The sequence below is a fragment of the Oncorhynchus clarkii genome, chromosome 20, assembly GCF_045791955.1.
Source record: "Oncorhynchus clarkii lewisi isolate Uvic-CL-2024 chromosome 20, UVic_Ocla_1.0, whole genome shotgun sequence".
NCBI classification, from domain to species: domain Eukaryota; kingdom Metazoa; phylum Chordata; class Actinopteri; order Salmoniformes; family Salmonidae; genus Oncorhynchus; species Oncorhynchus clarkii.
This window is the reverse complement of record NC_092166.1, coordinates 61,590,378-61,610,159: the sequence shown is the minus strand read 5'-3', so window position 1 is coordinate 61,610,159 and position 19,782 is coordinate 61,590,378. Positions and strand designations below refer to the sequence as shown.

Genomic DNA, 19,782 nt, shown 5'->3' with positions numbered 1-19,782 from the left:
AAGAAGACATAAGACTAATCCATAATAATCGATTCGTGCAAATATTTCAATGAGAAAAAAGCAGCGACCACGAAGGGACTCGAACCCTCAATCTTCTGATTCGAAGTCAGACGCCTTATCCATTAGGCCACGCGGTCTGTGTTAGAAATAAGAAACATATTTTATATATAAAGAATAACATTGTTGAACGGGTTCTCGAGTACTATTGTCTCTGCTGGCTAACGCGGGTCGAAATAATATAATATATAAAAAGGTAGATGCGGTTGGCCGGTTCATTAGCGCCAATTGGTGGAAGGCTCGGGGATCGTCGGAGTGGGTAAATTAAAATCGGACTGATTTGACCGTGTGTGCGTGCACCTGCATTAATAATTCCACCAGGCAATTGACGTGAATAAATGAATTAACATTTAGTATACATTTTATAGTCCTACCACCGTAATATAACAATACCAGCCACAAAGAGTCATATTTAAATTCCAATGCTTTAATTGCACAGAGCAGACAAGTTAGTCAATGATACAGAATGCGACAAGAATGGTTCTTAGTTCAATGAGAGAGAGTTAACATGGCTTGCTACAATGGCAAACCTATGGTGCCAAAGGCTAACTAATAAGCTAATAAAACTAATAATATGCTCATCTGAATGACAAAGGTTGAGTAGATAGCTAAATAAAAACCAAGTATGATTTTCATTCTAAAGATACAGTATATCAATAATACAATCACATATAGGCACCATAGCAGATAAGTGTTGTTATCATGAATCAATGCTCACAGACACACACAAGAATGTAATATGTACACATGTAATAGTCAGTAAATACCCATGTATAAATATGCAAGAAATGAGGAGGCAGAAACAAAAAAAATGTCAAAGTGCAATCTGTAAAACATTACAGTACAGAGAAAGCCAAGGAGCCATCAAAGGACAGTCAAATGGTTCCATTTTGGCATTGTTCCCTCTTAGAATATATCGGAACCTTTTCTGTTACCATTACTATGATACAGTGTCCTTATCTTCTTGCCCTGAAGAGCTACAGGGAGTGCAGGCTTTTGTTACAGCCCAGCAGTACAGCTGAATGCTGGGCTGGGGAAAAAGCCTGCACAAACTGCGACCCTCCAGGACCAGGAGTGAACATTGCTATGACAGACTGACAGTAAGCCTCCACAAGACATCATACCCCTTTTCTTCACTCAGTAACACTTGATTGACCCTGAGAGGAAAATAAAACTCCGCTTGGAACTGGCACATTCAACCCATTATAACACTGTGAAGCAAACAAGAAGACGTTTCTGCTTTAAATGATTCTGTTGACTTCTCTTTTCTTTCCTCATTTTGTTCCACTCGACAGCTTTACTTTTACAACGCCACACCAGCATTGATCTCTCGCCAAATGCCGTGGCTGCTATAATAGGTTTGAAGCTTCCGTTGAGTTTAAGACCTTGAGTTAGTTAGCTCTAAGAAATACATACTCTTTCCTGTATACTGCAGGTGCATTGCTGAGTACATTTTCTCCTCCCCATATGGTATGGCATTACAATGTGAGTACATGATTCAAAGTAATGCAACCACAATAACATTCATGATAATAAGGAAAGGTGGTTGGAGTGTTGCTAGCCAAGACAGGGGCATTGCTCCTACTGTATGCTGTAAGGTGCAATGCAGCAGCAGTAGTGTTAGTGTTTAGTTAGTGAGCTGGGTTAGTGTTAACAGACCAGGTTTAATGGTTAGTAATACTGGTGGTGGTTAGGCTATATAATTATCCGTCACTTCCTGTCTAAAGCAACTTTGTCTAAACAGGCTTAAACGTAAAAATGTGTCTTAGGCTTAACGTTACAATTTGCAATACAATCCCAGCGTTCTTTCCCACCGCGTTTTGTTTGTAGTGGAGGGTGAAAATCATCAACCCGACAATCAAAAAAAACGGCATAAATGGAACGAGACCACGAAATATTGACAGTTTAAAACATCACATTTGACTTGACCATGCGTCAGTTGTACCTTTACCTAATATAGCGAGAGTGTTGATAATGCCCCAGGAAACAGAAAAGACAACCATCTGTTTGGATTGTCTGTTGCATCTTGTCAGTACACAGACTGCAGCTATAGCTAGCGCTAGGCTAGTGGACATACCCAGCCAACTACCATTCAATTCCAGGGTTACAGGAGTCTCTGGGAACTGCTAGAACAAATCTTGACACCCCCACAAACTGAAAATATGAACAATGGTCTTTTTTCAGGATTGCCCCAAGAGCCAATGTGTACCTCGAACCCGGTTCCAACCCTGTGACATTCTGACAAGACACTAATTGCTTATGTCTCTCCGGACCTGGAAGGTAAGCACCTCTAGAGTATAAAATACAGTACTAAGGTCACGAGTATACAGTCACAGCGCAGTGCAAGACAAGGTCGCAATGTCCTCTGGGCAGAAAGTCATACATTTTCTGTTTCGCTTTTGTTGGCATCTGAAGTCCATTGTTCAGGCGGACAGTAGGCGATGTAGGCTGGGGGGGGGGAGCACAGCAGGGTCTGAAGGTAGAACCTTGAGTTGACTTGTTATTTGTCCAACATAACTTTTTTGTTTCAGTACAATCCAACGTTTGGAGAACTCATAGGTCATTGTTGAGGTGGAGAATCAACAGTACCGTTTTTACTGTGAAGCATTGGGGGTTTAGTGCACCTATTCTATCCATGTTTCATGTCCAACGGGTTGTGGGTGCCAGGTATCCTCCCTGTGAGTTAGCTAGCAAAAGAGAGCTGAAAGAATGTGTTCCATCTCAAGGGAAAAGGTAGGCAGGTGCTAATAGCGGATAGCATTAGCAGTAGATTGGTTTTAGTAGCATATTGGTCGATTGGTACTTAGTAACAGAAGCAGACAGGAGACCATACCCCATACAGAAGCCTACTCACAAGTGCTACACATCGGTAGTGTATGAGGCATGTTGCCCCCTTACAATCTGAAGCGCTTTAAGCATGAAAAAAGCATTATGCTACCAAGCCAGTCCACTATCATTCTTATTTACTAGACTTGCCAGATTTGCTGGCTTTAGGGGCTTTGGTGGCTTTGGTAGTTTTGATTTCTGTCTTGGTCTTCTGAATACGGGAGAAGATCTCCTTGAACAGAGCCTTATACTCTGGCGTGTTCTGGCCCAGCCGCTTATCCACCGCCTCCACCTGCTTACTGATGCTCTCCATGGCCTCGGGGGTGGAAGGGGACTCGGTGGGGGTGGGCGGGGGTGCAGGGGTGGAGCCCATGGCGCAATCCTTCATGGAGGGGTCCCTGGAGACGGGGCGCGAGGTCTGCACCCCTGTGTGACACAGGGACTCCTCGTGACGCCGGCACTTCCCTAACAGCTCCTCATACTTCTCCAGCAGAGCGTGGTACTGCTCGTCCACCTCCCTCAGGATGGACATCCCTCTCTTACGGACGCTGTTGGCGTGGATCGCGTAGCTCCCTCTTCTCCTCCCGGATGCGTCCCTGGCCACGATGGCGTTCAGCGCCGTGTCGCTGCAGCTCTTCCTGACGGGGCTGGAGGCAGGTAACGACTCTCCGCTTAAGCCTCCTCCCCCCTCGCCCTCATCCCTGATCCCTCCACCCACTTCTCCTCCCTCCCCCTCCATGGTGTCTGTTTCGGGGGTGTTGTTGAGGAGGGTCTGGGTGAAGCCCACGCCGTCGTCCTCGCTGCAAAGGAGGAGGGTCCTCGCCCGTCGAAGCTGCTGGAGTTCCTGGAGCTCTGACTCTAGTTCATGGATCCGTACCTGGCAGCTCTCCGCACCCTGTCAATCAATAAGTCAATCAGTCAGTCAGTCAGTCAATAAACCAATCAATATTTGTATTCTCCCAGAAAAGAGGGAAAATAAGGTAGCTCTACTATATTTGAATCAGGAAAAATATGAAAAAAAACATTAGTTGGATTCAACAAACGTAGTCGAACATGAAACCATAAAAAAAAACTTGAGGCACTCATTTTGGAATATTAAATGGAGTGAAAATAGGAATGATTCTGACCTGCACGCGTGTCTCCAGACGGGAGAACTCCCCCAGGAGGACGTGACACTCTCTCTCCGCCCCCTCCCTGCGACCCCGCTCCGCCCTCACGGCCGAGCGCAGCGCCGACACCGCCTCTCTTAGACGCTCGTTCTCCTCCTCTGCTGGCTGCCGTTTAGCCTCTGAGGTAAAGCTGTCTGAGCGGCCCACCACAAACCCATCCTCATACCTGACAGACAGACAGACAGACAGACAGACAGACAGACAGACAGACAGACAGAGATAGAGACACACAGATACACACAATATAAGCTAACTTACTTGTACCTGCCAGATAGAGAGTCAAGCATCCACCTACAAAGCTCCTCTAACATAGTCTGGGGACCTTGAGATCCAGTAAACACAGATTTGAGTGTGATTGCTTAGCTAAATAAACATTGTTGAGTAGGCTACTGAACAAAGGGAGCGGTAGGAGGCTATTAGCCCTCACTTTGGTGCGGTGCAGAGTTCCCTAAGGCAAGGGAAGGAGGCGATGGTCTTGCGTCGCTCCCTCTTCTCCCTCCGGACCCTAAGCTGCTCCAGGGAGTGGAGCTGTTCCACCTGCCCAGAGAGAGACTCCACCTGAGTCTGTAGGGTCTCGATGGTCCCTGTCAACCTGCGAGAGCCAGGGAAGAGAGAAAGGGGGGTTAGTGTGTGTGTGTGTGTGTGTGTGTGTGTGTGTGTGTGTGTGTGTGACACTGACCTCTCTATCTTGTGCTGCGATGCCTTGCTGTCCAGAACCAGTTTATGGTTGGTGAGCTCCAGTTCTCTGGCTGTCCCGTCTAGCTGCTCGTACACCTTAGCATGCTGCTCATTCATTTCCCTCAGCACCTCAAGCTGCTTAACCAGGTACTGCACAGAGACACACATACTGGATGTTTATATCCTGTACACACATATACCTACATACACACATGATCATAAACAGAGGAACATTTTGGGGTCATGGTCCCCTACCCAATGCTAACCGGAGCCATTAGGGGGATGGATACTTTCTGACCATAGTATCCCTGGTTAAGGGGGACACTTCTATCCACTCTGCTGCCTATGGTACTCTGTTAACTCTAAAACCCATTGGTTGTGAACAGTGAACCATTTCAATGGGGTGATGTACTGCTATATTGAGATCAGCCAGCAGAGCCAACTTCCTGCATCACCTGACTCTGCTCAGTCAGAGGGACAGGTCGGTTGCTATCCAATCTACACCTTACTTATGGAGTTGGGGTTACATTAGAGTTTGGTCTATTGAGATGCATCCATGGAGCTGTTGACACTTGGCCCTCGTCTTACCTCAATCTCCTGCACCTGCTCCTCATTGGTGATGTATATCTGCTGTAGAGAATCCTCCAGCTCCTTGTTCCTCTCTAACAGAGTCTTCCCCAGCTCCGCCGCCAAGTGGAGGTCTAGAGAGAGAGGGGGAGGGAGGGAGGGAGGAAGGGGAGACAGAGATGAGTGATGGAGAGGACCATGGGAGATGGAGAGGGAGATAGATTGGAGGGAGCGAGGGGGAGAGATGGTTTGTTTTGAGAGCTCAGCTGTAACAAATTATCTAAATAAGACAGCATTAGGAAGAGGTTTCTCTTTGCTAGTCAGATGGAACCAAATCTATGAGTGATGTCAGTGAAGATACAAAACATAGAATTTCAGTCTGCACTGGTCCGCATGACAGCCACAGCAGAACACATAGTTCCTACGGTAACAGGTTTTAATCTACGATCATGATGATGCACCGAGCCATTTTCAGCAGGGTTTTAAGAACAGCTGCAAGCAGGACAATCAAACATCAAAACATTCCTCCTGAGATACACAGAGATAAACAAGATCATCCTGGACCTAGATAGAAGAGAGGGAGACAAAGAAAGAGGGACTGAGAGAGAGAGAGAGAGAGAGAGAGAGGTCTAGAGAGAGAGAGAGAGAGAAAGGGCGTATTCAGGAGAGAGAATGATACAAATTAAAAGAGCCCATCTAGGCACCATGTCTCTCTCTAAAGATTTATTTCCTCTATTTTTACCCTTGTATCTCTGTCAGTGAACGTCACTGATATGTGTGCCAAGTTCAAAAGACAATACACCACCGCTCCATAGAAACTATATGACAGAAAGAGGTTCTGCAGTCTCTCTGCAGTGGGGTGGAGGAGGTGTGAATGTGTAGAAAGTGACACGATATGAAATTGAGTGTGGGCTCAAATGAAAACGTCTAGTCGCGTACACCCTGGAACAGAGTTGTTAACCACTGTTCTAGTAGTGTAACAATAACTGGCATTGACATTCAGTCTAGACAGAGAATCCTACTCTCTCTCATTTTATGGAAATCATACTCTGAACAAAAATAGAAATGCAACATGTAAAGTGTTGGTCCCATGATTCATGAGCTGAAATAACATTTTCCATAAGCACAAAAAGCAAAATTATCTCAAATGTTTTATATCCCTGTTAGTGAGTGTTTCTCCTTTGCCAAGATAATGTATCCACCTGAAAGGTGTGGCATATCAATAAGATGATTAAACAGCATGATCGTTACACAGGTGCACATTGTGCTGGGGGCAATAAAAGGGCACTCTAAAATGTACACAATGCCACTGATGTCATAAGTTTTGAGGGGCCGTGTAATTGGCATGCTGACGGCAGGAATGGCCACCAGCATTGTTGCCAGAAAATGTCATATTCATTTCTTTGAAGAAAGCCAGTACGAGGGTTTGCATTCAGGAATGCATTTCAATTAAAAGGTGTGCCTTGTTAAAAGTTAATTTATGGAATTTCTTTCCTTCTTAATGCGTTTGAGCCAATCAGTTGTGTTGTGACAAGGTAGGTGGGGTGTACAGAAGATAGCCCTATTTGGTATAAGACCAAGTCCATATTATGGAAAGAACAGCTCAAATAAGCAAAGAGAAATGACAGTCCATCCTCATCATTCATCATCATCATCATCATCATGATGGACTGTCATTTCTATTTGCTTATTTGAGCTGTTCTTGCCATTATGTGGACTATCTTCTGTATATCCCCCTACTGTCACGTTCTGACCTTAGTTCCTTTGTTATGTCTTTGTTTTAGTATGGTCAGGGCGTGAGTTGGGGTGGGTAGTCTGTTCTTTTTTCTATGTTGTAGTTTTGTCTTTGGCCTGGTATGGTTCTCAATCAGAGGCAGGTGTCGTTCGTTGTCTCTGATTGAGAATCATACTTAGGTAGCATTTTTCCCACCTGTGTTTTGTGGGTGATTATTTTCTGTCTAGTGTTTTCTGCACCTTTCAGGACTGTTTCGGTTTTCGTTTATTTTCACATTGTTATTTTGTATTTTCAGTGTTCAGTCAATAAACATCATGAACACATGATGCGCATTTTGTCCGACATTTCATACTCCTCGTCAGAGGGGGACGAAGAATTCCGTTACACCTACGTTGTCATAAAATAACTGATAGGCTCAAATGCATTAAGAAGGAAAGGAAATTCCACAAATTAACTTTTTACAAGGCAGACCTGTTAACTGAAATGGTTGAAAGAATGCCAAGAGTATGCAAAGCTGTCATCAAGGCAACGGGTGGCTACTTTAAAGAATCCCAAATATAAAATATATTTTTATTTCTTTAACACATTTTTGGTTACTACATGATTCCATATGTGTTATTTCATAGTTTTGATGTCTTCACTATTATTCTACAATGTAGAACATAGTAAAAGTAGATGAAAACCTTGGAATGAGTAGGTGTGGCCAAACATTTTACTGGTACTGTATATAAAGAAATATATATATATATATTTTTAACCATAATTTTGTTTTAGAGAATTTGGCAGTACGTCCAACTGGCCTCACAACGGCAGACCACGTGGAACCACGCCAGCCCAGGACCGCTACATCTGGGTTCTTCACCTGGGGGATTGTCTGATTAAACTGTGGGTTTGAACATCCGAAAAATTTCTGCACAAACTGTCAGAAACCTCTCAGGGAAGCTCATTTGCGTGCTCATCGTCCTTACCAGGGTCTTGACCTGACTGTAGTTCGGCGTTGTAACCGACTTCAGTGGGCAACTGCTCACCTTTGATGGCCACTAGTACGCTGGAGAAGTGTGTTCTTCCTGGATAAATCCTGATTTAAACTGTACTGGGTAGATGGCATACAGCGTAGTGTGTATGTCGTCGTGTGAGCCAGCGGTTTGCTGATGTCAATGTTATGAACAGAGTGCCCCATGGTGGGAGTTGGGTTATGGTATGGGCAGGCATAAGCTACGGACAACGAACACAATTGCATTTTATTGATGGCAATTTGACTGCACAGAGATATCGTGACGAGATCCTGAGGCCCCATTGTCGTGCCATTCATCTGCCGCCATCAGCTCATGTTTCAGCATGATAATGCAAAGCCCCATGTCACAAGGATCTGTACACAGTTCCTGGAAGCTGACTCACCAGACATGTCACCCGTTGAGCATGTTTGTGATTCTCTGGATCAACGTGTACGACAGCGTGTTCCAGTTCACCCCAAGATCCAGCAACTTAGCACAGCCAATGAAGAGGAGTGGGACAACATTCCACAGGGCACAATCAACAGCCTGATCAACTCTATGCGAAGGAGATGTGTCGCTGTATGAAGCAAATGGTGGTTGCAAATGGTGGTCACAAACCAGGCATGTGGATTCCACTGGTTTTCTGATCCACACCCCTAACTTTTCTTTAAGGTATCCGTGACTAACAAATGCATATCTGTATTCCCAGTCATGTGGAATCCATATCTTGGGGTCAAACGAATGTATTTCAATTGACTGATTTCTTTATATGAACTGTAACTCAGTAAAATATTTGAAACTGTTGCGTGTTCCGTTTATATTTTTGATCAGTATAGTTAGTCTGTTGCGGAGTGGGGGGAAAAAACTAAATGAGAGATATTGAAAGTGATGTGGGGCCATTGGGGGCCCAGCCAAACAGGATTGGGCTGCACTGCATTCTGATTTCAGAGTGAGTCAGCAGGATACATTGTCTATATTTTCATGTCTGACTCAGCAGCGAGATGTGTTTTGGGACCTGTGGCCATATCTGAGATGGAAAACACACAACAGCTCGATGGGAATATAATCACTCTCGATGGAGAGACTGAGCTGACAACAAGGTTGAGGAGAATGATGCACACTGTGATTACTGATCAATACTCCAGTCCATCGATAACAAACGTTCATTCTACTAATCTTACCTTCCATGAGATGATATACTGTATGTTTATTGTTTTTAAAAGCGTCCAGAAACAGAAAGAACAGGCATGATCTTAAACACAACAAATTCGCAACATTAATGCACAAATTTGAATTTTAACATATCACACAAATTGCAACATTTGTATTAGAGGTTGACCAATTATGATTTTTCAACGCCGATACTGATACCGATTATTGGAGGTCCCAAAAAAGCCGATACCGATTAATCGGCCGATTTAAAAAATAAAATAAAAATGTAATAATGACAATCACAACAATACTGAATGAACACTTATTTTAACTTAATATAATACATCAATCAAATCAATTTAGCCTCAAATAAATAATGAAACATGTTCAATTTGGTTTAAATAATGCAAAAACAAAGTGTTGGAGAAGAAAGTAAAGTGCAATATGTGCCATGTAAGAAAACTAACGTTTCAGTTCCTTGCTCAGAACATGAGAACATATGAAAGTTTGTGGTTCCTTTTAACATGAGTCTTCAATATTCCCAGGTAAGACGTTTTAGGTTGTAGTTATTATAGGACTATTTCTCTCTATACCATTTGTATTTCATATACCTTTGACTATTGGATGTTCTTATAGGCACTTTAGTATTGCCAGTGTAACAGTATAGCTTCCGTCCCTCTCCTCGCCCCTACCTGGTCTCGAACCAAGAACACATCGACAACAGCCACCCTCGAAGCAGCGTTACCTATGCAGAGCAAGGGGAACAACTACTCCAAGTCTCAGAGAGAGTGACGTTTGAAATGCTATTAGCGCACACTCCGCTAACTAGCTAGCCATTTCACATCGGTTACACCAGCCTAATCTCGGGAGTTGATTGGCTTGAAGTCATAAAAAGCACAACGCTTGAAGCATTGCGAAGAGCTGCTGGCAAAACGCACGAAAGTGCTGTTTGAATTAATGCTTACGAGCCTGCTGCTGCCTACCATCACACAGTCAGACTGCTCTATCAAATCATAGTCTTAATTATAACATAATAACACACAGAAATACGAGCCTTAGGTCATTAATATTGTCAAATCCAGAAACTATCATCTCGAAAACAAGACGTTTATTCTTTCAGTAAAATACGTAAAACCGTTCCGTATTTTATCTAAGGGGTGGCATCCATTAGTCTAAATATTCCTGTTACATTGCACAACCTTCAATGTTATGTCATAATTACGTAAAATTCTGGCAAATTAGGCGGCCCAAACTGTTGCATATACACTGACTCTGCGTGCAATGAACGCAAGAGAAGTGACACAATTTCACCTGGTTAATATTGCCTGCTAACCTGGATTTATTTTAGCTAAATATGCAGGTTTAAAAATATATACTTCTGCGTATTGATTTTAAGTAAGGCATTGATGTTCATGGTTAGGTACACATTGGCGCAACGATAGTCCTTTTTCGCGAATACGCACTGCATCGATTATATGCAACGCAGGACACGCTAGATAAACTAATAATATCATCTAACCATGTGTAGTTAACTAGTGATTATGATTGATTGTTTTTTATGAGTTAAGTTTAATGCTTGCTAGCAACTTACCTTGGCTTACTGCATTCACGTAACAGGCAGGCTCCTCGTGAAGCAAGTGATTTCTGTACAGCACTTTGAGATATCAGCTGATGTACGAAGGGTATATAAATACATTTGATTTCATTTGATTTGAAATAGCGTTGGACTAGTTTAACTGTAAGGTTGCAAGATTGAATCCCCAAGCTAACAAGGTAAAAATCTGTGGTTCTGCCCCTGAACAAGGCAGTTAACCCACCGTTCCTAGGCCGTCATTGAAAATAAGAATGTTTTCTTAACTGACTTGCCTAGTTAAATAAATATTAAATAATGGTGTAAAAAAAAAATACCGATTTCCGATTGTTATGAAAACTTGAAATCGGCCCTAATTAATCAGCCATTCCGATTAATCGGTCGACCTCTAATTTGTATGATATCATATCAATTGCAACCAACCCATTTAATAGGGAGTGGCGCTTCCAGGCAGCCACTGCAGAGTAATGTGGTAAAATGTTAGAAATTCTTGTTTTTTATATATATATATATTTTTTTTTTTGTCGCACTGCATACTTTCCTGCTCTTCTAACGGATTAAGGCTCTGATGACGATGGATTGTACAAACATTTTGGAATACTCGTCACATTTTCTACGGATTTACAAAACAAACATGCACCTCCACTGGCACCGCACTCGAAGGTAACAGACCTAAAAACACATCAAAAACACAATCTCTCACGTGAATGCAGAGTTCTAAGTGAATTATGTGATGTCACAAACACGTCCAGAAACGTCCCAGAGGCTCCGAATGTGCTTGTTGGTAAAGATCATTGATAAACAAAGTGGATTGAATTTGAACTGCTTCTTCAGTCAGTAAATGCAGACATTGGATGTGTCACTGAAGCATGTTGCACACACATCATTTTGTTCCAGCGCTTGCTTTTCAACCATGCTGTTTCCTCTCTCTTGTTGCCCTGTCTTGTCCTGTCTTGCCTCAATTAAACTAATGAGGAGAAAAGCAGGCTGCTGCCAGCTGCCCCTCAGCATGGTCTAATACACAGACCTGCCTGCTGCACTCCCAGCTAAATGAACTCCTGTGGGGCCTTTGCTACTACACAGGTACCACGGAATGGGCTTTAACACTTTGAGGACTATGGACATCATATTCAATCCTTTGTTAAACATGACTTAACCTATTTTTATTTCATGACTGCTAATTACCATTCCAATATAAAATCTATGGTCGATTCAATCCATTCTGAATGATAGCATCCAGGAAGAGAACACTAAGTCACTCCTCAAAGGGTAAAACTCGCTAACAATATTTATATGTTTGTGTATATGTATGTATATTTATAAATGTGTGGGTATGTATGTATGTGTATATATACATAAAGTGCATTTGGAAAGTGCATTTGGAAACCTCAGACTGGGTCGAAGGTTCACCTTCTAACAGGACAACGACCCTAAGCATACAGCCAAGACAACGCAGGAGTGGCTTTGGGATGAATCTCTGAATGTCCTTGAGTGGCCCAGCATGAGTCCAGACTTGAACCCGATCGATCATCTCTGGAGAGACCTGCAAATAGCTGTGCAGCAACGCTCCCCATTCAACCTGACAGAGCTTGAGAGGATCTGCAAAGAATGAGAGAAACTCCCCAAATACAGGTGTGCCAAGCTTGTAACGTCACACCAAAGAAGACTTGAGGCTGTAATCGCTGCCAAAGGTGCTTCAACAAAGTACTGAGTATAGGGTCTGAATACTTATGTAAATGTGATATTTCAATGTCTAAAAACCCGTTTTTGCTTTGTCATTATAGATTGATGAGGGAAAAAAACAATTTAATAAATTTTAGAATAATGCTGTAACGTAACAAAATGTGGAAAAAGTCAAGGGGTCTAAATACTTTCCGAAGGCACTGTATATAAATATATATATTTACAAAAATAAATATGGGGGATTGGAAATGATGCAGACAATTACATTGATGGAAGCTACAATCTATCTGCAATATTAAAGCTGATCTACCCCCTGCATTCATTTTCATTCATTCAAATTAATGAGGAGGCTGCTTCAATCATAGAAATAGAATCTCTAGTTATGTGGCTTCAGTGCTGTCCCACTGCTCGGTTAGAATAAGGCAGTCTGAAAAAAATAATAGTGTCGAATAGAATAGGGCTTGTTAAAATGTGGCTACAGGAACATTATAAAACATAAGTAAGACATACACTCACTTACAAACATTAAGAACACCTTCTTAATTTGAGTTGCACACCCTTTTGCCCTAAAAACAGCCTCAATTCATCAGGGCAAGGATTACAAGGTGTCGAAAGCGTTCCACAGGGATGCTGGCCCATTTAGACTCCAATGCTTCCAACAGTTGTGCCAAATTGTCTGGATGTCCTCTGGGTGATGGACCATTCTTGAAACACACGGGAAACTATTGAGCATGAAAACCCCAGAAGCGTTGCGGTTCTTGACACACTCAAACCAGTTCACTTGACACCTACTACCATATCCCGTTCAAAGACACTTAAATCTTTTGTCTTTCCCATTGACCCTCTGAATGGCACACATACACATCTCAATTGTCCCAAGGCTTAAAAATCCTTCTTTAACCTGTCTCCTCCCCTTCATCTACACTGATTGAAGTGGATTTAACAGGTGACATAAATAAGGGATCATAGCTTTCACATGGATTCACCTGGTCATGGAAAGAGCAAGTGTTCCTAATGTTTTGTACACTCAGTGTATAAAGACAATATTCCGCCCAAATGTCAAAGGATAATATAAAACTATATTTGCTGTAACATGTGGTATGTTGGAGATTTGTTTCAGTTTTCTGCTTCCACAAACAAGGATGCACCACATCTAAAGGGGTAGCAGTATTTAACACAACACGGGATCAGTTTGCTCTGGATGAAATGTTTTGAGAAACTGGGCCCTGGATAGCATTACTCTCATAAATCCTCTTGTCCTTTATTCCAAGAGGGGAAATTGAATTATGTAAACATGTAAGCTCTGCTGCTGGCCGCTGTACGCCAGATCTCCTAGATTTCAAACAGCAGAACTCAGAACCAAATACTGCCTGGAAAATCCACAGAATCCAATCACTGACCCACTGTTTACGTTCACCATGGTTCACTGCTGTGTGGTATTGGTATCTAACGGAGAGAGAGAGAGAGAGGAGCAAGCACTGTTTCTCAGCACCAAACATCCCAATCAATACCCTCTACAGACCATTGTCTCCAAACAAGGAAACCAGGAAGTCAACTGACGCATGAAGGATGACATCACCACCCAGACTCAGTCACAATGGAATGGATTATGTGTATTTCCTGGATATAGTTTTTCCAGGTTTTCTTTTTTCATGTTTTAGCAGTATCAGTTACACTGACTGGGGGAGGTCTTCTTGAGGGCCTAAGCAGGAACACACATTGGCTGCATGCATAGCGGAGGGAAATGCTTTTGCAGATTGAATAGGGTTATATTGTTGTTAGGGGGAGGGTCAAACTCCTGTCACAACCCACTGACACGGCACACACACAGGCACAATGAACAAAAAAAATCCTAGTTGTTTCAACTACATATTATTAAGTAACTGTTTCCACAAACCTTTTTTCATTTACTCAACTTTTCGGTCAAAGTGTTACCTGAACTTGACATTTTTAGTTGACCCAAACTTAGCTCCAACATGAGAAAATGTAGGCAAAAATTCAGTCAACTTTAAATGCTGTGTTTGCTCAAATTGTCTCATGAAGTATTATTTGGGTATCTTAGCCAAAGAGGGCTGTGGAACTAGCTAGTCACACAGTGCCTTTAAGATACAATTCATTCGACTCACATTGTGTATTTTCAACATGTCCTCACCGGGGATTTGAACTCAAAACTTCCTGGTTCACAGCATTCCAAGCTTCCTGCTACGCCAACTTGTCTGTGTCAATGACTGGCTTCACATGTATTGCTACACTTTGCACTTAAATCTCAGCTCCGCTAAAAGTACACTAAAGAAAAAATATTTTAAGGAGTAACATTAAAACAGAGTAATATACCCAACCAACAGACAACTATTCAGAAAAACCTAAAATTACTTAAATAAGTCAATTAAAATCAATGATGAGAGAATTATCAGATGAACTAATAATTGAAACAGACATGGTGGTGTAGCAGGAAGCTCAGAACACCATAAACCAAGAGGTTCTGAGTTCAAATCCCAGGTGTGACAAATAATTGAACATGCACAATGTTATCAAAAATGTAAGTAGACAATGTTGTACAAATAACTGGTTGCACGGCACTTTTTAGTTAAGATGCACAAATAATACATTCTAGTTGAATGACACATTAGACAAGTTTTGCCTACGTTTTTCTGAAGTTGGAGCTAAGTTTGGGCCAACAATTTTTTGTTTGGTCAGGTATTACTTTCACCGAAAAGTTGAGTAAACTAAAACGGCTGTGGAACCAGTTACTTAATAAAAATTAGTTGAAACCGCTAGATTTGTGGGTGTGTTTTTTTACAGTGCAGGCACAAGCGTGCGCGCACACACACACACACACACACACACACACACACACGAACATACTGTACTGTCTGGGTATCAAAGCCACTGTCTGAGCCCTGTCATCAAATCAGTTGGGGCTTAGTGCTGGGGAAGTGTGTGTGTGCCTGCGTTTATGTGTGTGTGCGCGCATGTGTACAGTACAGTGCACTGTGAAAGGAAACATGCCTGACTTGGAATATGGCTGTCCTTTTCTAGCCGTGAATGTTGTTTTTGGAGGTGGATATCTCCAATAGGATTCACAGGAATCTGGAAAACATGGCCTCTCCTTGTTTTCTCCTCCTTCTCTCCTTCCTTCTTTCCTTTTCTGCAGATAAGCCGTATAGCAGACCAAACCCTTCCGTACGACTTCACTGCAGTCAATACCACAGAAGGCTCAAATTCTGTATGCAAATGATTCAACACACGTTTCTGTCTGCAGGATAACAAGGAAACAAACTCTATTTAAAGCCTCAGAGAGGTGGTTGTTGAAGCGTTATTAAGCTGCATGTAATACGAGCTGGTGCATGCTATAACAACCCTCTCATCAGATGTAAGTCCAGCCCTGTTAACCAATGGGTCCCAACAGGCCTAAAGACTCAGCTGGTCACATAGCTTCAGCTGAGCACAGAGTTTGGGCTAGAGCAAGCCTTGGTCTGTCTTACTAAGGGTTCCTTACACTCTTAGTAAAAGGGTTTCAAAGGGGGTTTTTGGTTGTCTCCATAGGACAGGGGTGTCAAAGTGTCTGCAGAGCCCAGTGTCTGCAGTTTTTTGGTTTTTCCTTTCAATTAAGACCAAGCCAACCAGGCCAATCTTTACTAATTAGTGACCTTAATTCATCAATCAAGTACAAGGGAGGTGCAAATAACCCTCAGACACTCAGCCCTCCGTGGAATGAGTTTGAGACATGTGCCATAGGACAACACTTTTTGGTTCCAGTTAGAACCCTTTTTGGTTCCAACCCAAAAGGGTTCTAACTGGAACCAAATGCATTCTACCAGGAAGCAAAAAGGATTATTCAAAGGGTTCTCCTATGGGGTCAGCTGAAGAACCCCTGATCATTGATGTGTTTTTCTACTCAGTGTTCCTATGCATGGTAATGTATGAGTCTGTGTATTGTAGATGCATCATGTTTGCTGATTCCTTACAGTATAGAACAACAAATAGCCTCGTTGCACCATCAAATGTCTGCCTTGCTCAGCATGTAAGTTCTCTTTTTGACCTTAATGTTTTCACCACATCTCATTCTGCCTAAACCCTGTGGCCAAATGGCACCCCTGATGATGGAGCCTGTGCCTCTGTCTGCAGGGTAATCCAACGCCAGCAGTGTGTCCTCCTCTCTGATAGACTGCTGGCACCTCACAGTATCACTACCAGAGGTGAGCTCAGCATTCTGAGCTAACACAAAATACAACACCTGGCACTGCTCTGAGAGGCCAGGAACACTGTGTGCCATGGGGCACCGAGAATACAGGCTGCACCAGAGAGATGTAGAGCGGGTGGGTGGATGCAGAGAGTGGGACATACATAGAGAGACATGGGCCTTGTGCTCTTTTTTTTTTTTAGCTTTCTCCCTTCTCTCTCATATCTCATTCTGTCGTTATCCTGTAATCTTCTAGTGTCTCTCTTTCTCTACCACTCTTTGCTCTTCCTTTCCCTCCCGCTCCCTCGTTCTGAGTAATGTGAAGACACATCAGCCTTTATTTTTATCCTCAGGTCTACTGATGTGTCCACACACTCAGTTCCCCCTCCAGCCTCCTCTCCTCTCTCAGCGCCAGTGTGTGTGTATAGTGTGTGTATAGTGTGTGTAGTGTGTCTGTGTGCATGAGGTCAAATCAATAGCAGCATCAAAGCATAACATCATCTCCTCTCAGCCTGTGGCTGATATCCTAATAATTGGAACAAAGAGACGAAGCGATAGAGAGATTATGGATGAGAGTGGAGTGAAAAAGAAAGGATTGCAGGGAGCGAGGGAAAAGAGATTGAGAGAGAGGGAGGGTAAGAGCCAGGGAGCAAGGCAGACAGAAAAAGAATCATGGAGTGAGGAAGGGAGAGAGAGAGTAGGGAAGAGGGGAGAGATGAAATAGCCCTAAATCTGTCAAGAACTTTGACAAGCTATGATTGGCTACAGCTCAGCAGATACATTATCAGCAGCTTGGGAGATTGAATATGCATTTGATTTAGTGTAATTTTAACCTTTATTTAACTAGGCAACTCAGTTAAGAACAAATTCTTATTTACAACGAGGGCCTTCTGTGGAACAGTGGGTTAACTGCCTTGTTCAGTGGCAGAATGACAGATTTTTACCTTGTCAGCTCAGGGATTCAATCCAGCATCCTTTCTGTTACTGGCCCAACGCTCTAACCACTAGGCGACCTGCCACCCCAAATGAATGAAGCTTATTGTGCCAACCACATTCAAATCGAATTCAGACTAATAGAGGTTCCGCTGAATTATGGCATTACACAATCTATATAGTACAGTATGAAGGCACAGACGAAGTAGGTTATTATTATGCAAATAGTATGGTCCCATAGAATGTATGTGGAACAGAGGTGATGCACAAGGCCTGGGGCAAAGTTGAAAAGGCTACTGCAATAATATCTTTGGGGGAATAGCCTAGTGATTGAAAATAGCTATCTACACTATTCCAGTGGATATGCAAGTCAAGCATGTTTCCTGTCTGTGTTGGCCCTCATGTAATGTTCTTTGTCCCAACCAACCACTTTCTGGTTAAAATGACATGTTCCTTGTTTATTGAATTATGGAGACGTGAACATGACAGTCTACTGGCTGTGAAAGCCACTACATTCTAAAAGGAAAACATAATATGTCATGATTGAATGAGGAAATCAATGCAACCTAATTGACTGCATAAACCAAGTTAAGTGCTATAGGAAGCCCTGCTCTATTCCATTAATGTTGTTATGTTGATGTTGTGAAAAGAGGTAAGAAGATGGGGTTAGAGGTTAAAGTCCCCGAAAGTGTTTGTCAATTTGCATTAGGCTAAAGGCAAATGCTGCCAATGTCAATTAGGCCTACAACATTTTGTGGGACAATGGATGTTAGTGCAAATAAATGCCTTTCGCACACAAACAATGTTTGAGACTTTGCCATAAGCAACCTACAAAGAACAATTGCATTGCATTGATGACAGCCGACATCTATTGCCTTCTATTTATTGTTCCTGTATTACATTGTAATCCATTGTTTACGACCACCAACAGAACACTGTGTCCAGCCATCATCGTGTATGTGGTTTTTCTTGCCATATGACAACAACCACAGAAGGAAACGATTTTTACCATCACCGTCACAAAGGCCCTTGGTATCCATCCCTTCAATGTATTGTTGTCAGAGAGTAGCAAAAGATTCAAGTGCGGTTACACATTTCGAAAGCATTTTATATTTTTATTTGTCAAGATGCACGGGCAAATGTAGCATCGCAAACTGATCTGGAAGCCTTCCGTCATCAAAAAAGCCTTTGTTTGAGAAGAACAGCTGAGCTCACCAATAACGAAAAAGTGCATTGACATTGCGGATGCGGCTGGCTGCAAACGGCGGCCCCAGAAATGCGTCGCTACTTACCCGATTCGAGATCTTGCTGGTCGTACCATGGCTCTTCCTCCTCGGTAACAAATTCCTCCATTCCTAGCATCGAAACACGGATACTCCCACCCGCCTTGTCCTGCAGCCCAGAAGAACCTCGGTTACAAACCAGGTCCACAGTCAGACACACACATACACTCACTGTCCCGCCCGCCTCTGGAATAACATTAGCAACTGCCGCCACACGAGAATGAGGAGAGAGCTGTGACGTTAACCGCATCTAGGCAGATGAAGCAGATAAACAAACAACGTGGGTTTATTCTTGGCAGCAGTCACCCAGTCCCACAAAACACTGCCAAACAACCTTCTCAAGATAGTGGGTCGTTTCACCGTTTTTAAACGAAACACAATGACACGCACACGAGAGACTCGAACACCGCTTTAAAACATCACGTCTTAATTGCCCAATTATTGTTTCTTATAGGGGACTTGTTTGGTCTAAAATAAAACTGAGTTGTTGACACTTGTGTGTTTTCCCACTCTCTCTCCCTCTCTCTCTCTCTGTCACTCCCACCTCTCTCTCACCCCTGTCCCATCCTGTTACGAAGACCGCTAGAGACAGGCTTGTGTAGCCTAGACGTGGCAGATGTCGCAATAGTCTCTCTCCCTTCTCTTCCTGGGGCAAAGCTGTGGTGAATGTAAATGTTGGCCAAATACACATAAACATTAGGTAATGTAGAGACGGTCCATATGGTGTTCACATTTCTCCAAGTGTTCCAGTAGAGGTAGCCACGCTTACAGATTCAAATATTACAATTCTGTTCACTATGATTCCATAAGTGAGTGTAGGCCTACACAGACACTATTTTGCATGTACGGTGCACTACGTGTATGAAATGCATGCATTGAAATACAGCCATTGTAGCTGTGTTGCCCGAGGGCCAATTGAGGAGCAGTGAA

At 42.8% G+C, this 19,782-nt stretch overlaps 1 protein-coding gene and 1 non-coding gene across 2 annotated transcripts; both read right to left on the bottom strand.

Moving 5' to 3' along the window:
* Positions 1 to 64: 64 nt before the first annotated feature.
* On the bottom strand, positions 65 to 137 carry trnar-ucg (transfer RNA arginine (anticodon UCG)). The gene has a single exon. It is a non-coding gene; the product is annotated as a tRNA-Arg (tRNA).
* Positions 138 to 468: 331 nt separating this feature from the next.
* On the bottom strand, positions 469 to 19,370 carry LOC139376652 (cerebellar degeneration-related protein 2-like). Its single transcript, XM_071119475.1, has 6 exons — positions 18,862 to 19,370; positions 5,319 to 5,431; positions 4,732 to 4,880; positions 4,480 to 4,644; positions 4,011 to 4,218; positions 469 to 3,778 (listed from the first exon to the last, which is right to left on the bottom strand). The coding sequence occupies exons 1-6, from the start codon at positions 19,100 to 19,102 to the stop codon at positions 3,017 to 3,019; spliced, it is 1,638 nt and encodes a 545-aa protein (XP_070975576.1). The 5' UTR covers positions 19,103 to 19,370; the 3' UTR covers positions 469 to 3,016.
* Between the last annotated feature and the right edge of the window lie 412 nt (positions 19,371 to 19,782).